The 5,474-nt window shown below is 29.2% G+C and overlaps 1 protein-coding gene across 1 annotated transcript in view; it reads right to left on the bottom strand.

Annotated features, from left to right (window-relative positions):
• Positions 1-5,474, bottom strand: part of STXBP5L (syntaxin binding protein 5 like) — a 279,142-nt gene that overhangs the window by 83,092 nt on the left and 190,576 nt on the right. The window contains exon 19 of the mRNA XM_011355337.1: positions 1,907-1,972. Within this exon, the coding sequence (XP_011353639.1) occupies positions 1,907-1,972 (66 nt within the window). The remainder of the gene's footprint in view (positions 1-1,906; positions 1,973-5,474) is intronic.

Consider the following 5,474-nt stretch of genomic DNA (forward strand, 5'->3'; position numbering starts at 1 on the left):
AATTTACTTCTAGGAATCTTTATATTCAAATTTTTAATATATTTTAATGGGTTCATGTTTTACCTTGCTGTTTTACTTCCAAAATATTATTTAAAAAATTTTTTGCCAATGAATATACACCCATCCCTTGATATATGCGATATTTTTTTTACACAAGATTTTTTTATATGTGGTAAACATCCCCCTCACCCCACGTTTACATGGACTTTTATATACGATTTCCATTTGAGTGGTCTCATTTTACGTGATTCTTTATTTTTCATTTCCATTATTGACAATTACTATTTCTAAAAAACAATAGCTTAACTCAGCAATGTACAAAGAACTAATACTAGCAGACAATTATTAATGATCTTCTCCTTCATTGGATGGCAAATAAAAAAGGATAGGTGTCTACTGATGTTTTTCAGGACTGGTTTTATAAATGTTTTGCTACAGAAGCTGAACATTATATGAAGGAAAAATGTCTTTTAAAATACTTTTATTTCTAAATAATGCACCTGGTCATCTACACAATTTAGAACATCCAAATATAAAAGTTGTATATTTGCCATCACATACATACAACTTCCTTAATCCAACCTTTAGATCAAGGCATTATTTCCACCTTTAAGATTAATTATATTAAATGGAGTGTTAATGATATTTTTAATGAATTTGAAGATAATGAATCACTTATAGAACCCTGGAATAAATATAAATAAATTTTAAGCTGTATCAAGAATATTGCTTAAGCATTGAGTGATATAAAGCCATCAACTTTAAATGCTTGCTGGAAAGTAATATGACCTGACGTGGTTGTACCAGGGAATATGGTTCCAACAACTGAAGAGGGATTAACTGGCATTATTAATTCATTAAATAAATTTCAAGAAGATTCTGACAATTCGAATTTAGATGACATTAACAAATTACTAGTTGATCACGAGTGAACTGATAAATTAATTCACTGAATATCTGCAGACCATCCTGCCAATGAATATGGCTGTGACCTAGGACCAGTTTCATTCACTGCAGAAAATATTTACAAAGCTCTTTAACTGGCCACAAAACTGGAAGCTGCAATTCTAGACATTGATCCAAACATCCAATGGGCTTTAAAATTTTGAAAAGATTTTTTAAAATGTTTCAGTGAGTATCAAAGAATTTATGAAAACTTAGCAAAAGACAGGGTTGGAAAAAGATCATCCAAAACATAAATAAGGAAACCAAAGTAGTACTTCCAAATATTTTGAGCGATGAAGATAGTGACTTTGTGCCAATTAAAAAGAGAAGGTTGTTTGCTTTAGTTTACAGTACAGACACTGACAGCGAATAAAATTTGTTTTTTTTTCTGAATTTTCATTAGCATTTTTGTGAAAATATGTGAAATAAATATTTTTATGATTTATATGGGCCTATTTAGTATTTTTTGTTTCATACTGGTGTACTCTCTTTATGTGGTTTCCTTCCACGTAAAAAAAAGACGCATGGAAAGGACAAGTAAATTGAGGGACAAGTGTACATGTTTCCACACTACAGTCCAGAGTGATGATATCACATGATACTGCACCTATGATATATATTTCCCAGTAATTCAGTTTTACCTATAAAAAGATAGAGTTTCTGTGTAATATTACCAATTTTTTACTTGGAATTTTTAATATATCTTAAAAATAACCTCGTTTGAAATGTCTTTAAAAGTATTGCACTCATGCCTCTGATTTTAATTTTTGGGAGGCCAAAATATCTTTAAAGACATTTATTTCTATTTAATTTTGTAATCAAATTTGATTATGGTTAAATTTCAGAAACTCAATTACACTTTTACTAAAATTAGAAATTTTACATTATAAGAATTAAGAAAGTAAAGTAATAGATTACTGCAGTGAGTGACCAAAAGCCTGAAAAATACCCTCATGTTTACCTGAAGTGGGAGACTTGCAGCGCTCAAGTTCCAGGGGAACTGGACTGTCATTCAGTTCAGTTAAACCTGAAAATAAAATGACAAAAAATAAGATAAATTTTGCTAACTTTGTAGATAATTCTTATTTCTTAATTCCTATAAGTTTAAAGGGTTTTTTTCCCCCTGTGAAAAACTACATTTCTATGCTTGTGTTACAACAATTATTCTGAATGTTTTTAAATCTTTTTTATTAAAATATAATTGGCATAAAATATACAAGTTTCAGGTGTAAAACATAGTGATTTGACATTTATCTTAAGATGTGATCACCACACTAAGTTTAGTAACAATCTGCAAAGCTATCACACTAATTGAGTATATTTCTCTTCACCTTTTTCACTCATCTTTCCAGTTTGTTGTAACAAGCAATACAGAAAAAAAATGAGCAATAACTAATTGATAGCCAAAGGGCAATTGAACATGATGATGGAAAGATGTAAATTCTTTTATTCTTTTTTCATATGAAATATCTACTTTAATAAATGACCTGGCTTCATCTGAAGATAGATCATGAATAATACAAATTAGAAGAGGTTTTCAAAAAGACCTAATCAAAGCTTACATTTTCAAGAGAAATGGTTATTGGCTTTTAAAAAGACCTTTAAGGAGATGCTACAAATTTAATATTATATTTATAAAAATTCAGTATTGTGGTACATACTAAGTAGTTTGTTTAATGGTATCAAATTCCTTCTTATAATAAGCACTACATTTTTATTTCTAATATTTCTTTTTTTCTCTTCCACCACTTTCCTGACAAATACAAAGATAGGCACAGTCGATTAAAAAACTGTAATTCTTACTATCTGCCATTCTGCCGTCCAATGGCATTCATAAAATATCCTTAATTATGGTTTTCCTATCCTTGTTGGGGAGTCTCACATACTTTTTCTTTGTAAATAAATATTGAGTTTCTATTTTAATGTAAATTCCCATACCCAGAAGTACTTAAGATGCTATTGTCAATTACCAAAACCATTTTGTTCATGTTCCTTCCGATGATCTCCTTCTTTACATAATTTGTACCAATAAACTTGCTATAGGTTCAAAAAATCATTTAGAAAAGGACCTTTGTGATATTCTAGATCAGCCTTGATGTTTTATAGCTAAGAAATAATAAGTTCAAAGAGTTTAAATTATGTAAGTTTACAGAGCTAAGTTAATGCCGAAGCTTGAATGGAATTTTTTATGTATTTTTGTTGTCTTGTCAGGTATAGATATTGTGAATATTTTTTTCCAGTATGTGACTTGTCATTTTCTTAGTGAAAATGAAATATCTTTTGGTGAGCAGAAGATTAATTTACTTGAAAGACAATTTATCAATATTTTCTTTTATTGTGATTATTTTTTGATTCTTGTTTAATCATTGTCAACCATGTGGTCATAAAGATATTATTCTTCGTTTTCTTCAAGAGCTTTTTAATTTTTAGATTTCATTTTTAGGACTATAATTCATCTCAATTTAATTTTGGATTATGGTGTGAGGTAGGAATGAAGTCCATTTTTTCTCTATATGCTTGCTCAGTTCCATCATTATTTTGTTAGGAAGGTTTTTCTATCTTTATTGATTTTTATTGGTGCCTTAGTCAAAAATTGGCCATAAATGTGTGGGTCTACTTCTGGACTCTCTTCTATAATCATTGGTCTATTTGTCTATCTTATTTTCGACTACCACACTAATTAATGTAGGTTTATAGTATATCTTGAAATCAGGTAGGGAAATCCTCCAACTTTGTTCTCCAAGAATTTTTTCATTATTCTAGATTCTTAGCATTTCTATATAAAATTTGCCAAATTCTACAAAAAGATATGTTAGATTTATACTGGATTCTAATCTAGATATAATTTTGACAGATTATCTTAATATTGAGTCTTCTAATCCATACATATGGGATTTCCCTCCATTTAAATGAATAAAAAAATTTGTTTTTTGCAAACTACTTTACCGATTTCAGTACAGAGATCTTGTACATGGCATTTTTCAAGAGTTGTGTTTTCTTTTCAGTCTTCTGCCTAGTTCTTGTATCATTGAAAGTTGATTATTGACACTTCCAATAATTATTATAGAATTGTGGAATTATATTTCTCTATTTGATTCTGTTAGGTATTTCTTCATTTACTTTGTAGCCGTGTGTGTGTGTGTGTGTGTGTGTGTGTGTGTGTGTGTGTGTGTGGATTGACCATTTTATTGCTTTAAATGTCCCTCTTCTAGTAACTATTTGGTTTAAATCTATTTTGTCTGATATCATTATAGCTACTCCAGTTTTCTCATGGTTGCTGTTTGCATGACCTTTTCCCACCCTTTTACTTTTAACTTATTTGTATCTTTTTGTGTTGCCTTCAGTTAGCATAGTGTTGGATCTCAATTTTTTAAAAAATCTGGTTTGACAACCTCTATCTTTTGATAGAATTGTTTAATCTATTCACATTTAATGATATTAATGACATAGTTGGATTACATCTGTTATTTTACTTTTGGTTTTCTGTATATCTCATGTCATTTTTATTCCTCTAATACTCCTTTACTGCTTTGTTTGGCATTAAGTAATGTTTTCTAGTGTAACTCTAATTTCTTTAATAAATTTTTCACTATATTTTTTGAATTTTTCATGGTTGCTCTAAGAGTTAATATATATAAATCTTAACTTACCAGAGTGTACTTCGGATGTATACTAACTTCATTTCGGTAAGATATAAAAATGCTACTCTTTTATAGCTCTATTTTCTCTTTCTCTTTTATGAGTTATTTTTGGCATACATATTACACTCATATGTGTTACAAGCTCAACAATGTATTGTTATAATTATCACTTTATACAATTTTGTTTTTTATAAAAGTTGAGAGAAGAAAGAAGAGCAAACATATTTATAAAGTTTGTATAATAACTTCTGATTTACCATTTCTGGCTTTCTTCATTTGCTCTGATATATTCATCTAGAGTCATCTGCTTACTCAAACACAACTTTGCTCCCACCCACCTCCTCCTTTGTGCTGTTATTAGAAGAAAATATATTACATTTTTATATGTTATATATAGGCCCAACAATGCAATTTTATATATATTGTTTCATAAATTGCTTTTTAAATCACATAAGAAATATGCATTTACACTATTATTTTGTAATTATATAATTACCTTAAGTGTTCTTTTTTTTTCCTTTGTGTGAATTCAAATTACCATCTGAGGTCGTTTTCTTTCAGCCTGAAGGATTTCCTTTAGTATTTCCTGTAAGGTAGCTCTGCTAGCAAAAAATTCAGTTTTTGTTTATCTTGGAATGTCTTTATTTCACCTACATTTTTTGAAATGTACTTTTACTGGATATAAGATTTTTGGTTGATAGTTTTTTCCTTTGGGCACTTTGAATATGTTTCTGATGAACTGTTAATTCTATTGGTGTTCTCTTGGACATGGCAAGTAGTTTTCCTCTAATTGCTTTCGAAATTTTCTAATTGCCGTTCTGCATGTTTACTACTGTGGTGTCTTGGTGTGAATATCTTTATATTTTTCCTATTTAGAATTTATTGAGC

Source organism: Pteropus vampyrus, unplaced genomic scaffold, assembly GCF_000151845.1.
Source record: "Pteropus vampyrus isolate Shadow unplaced genomic scaffold, Pvam_2.0 Scaffold1, whole genome shotgun sequence".
Classification (NCBI taxonomy): Eukaryota; Metazoa; Chordata; class Mammalia; order Chiroptera; family Pteropodidae; genus Pteropus; species Pteropus vampyrus.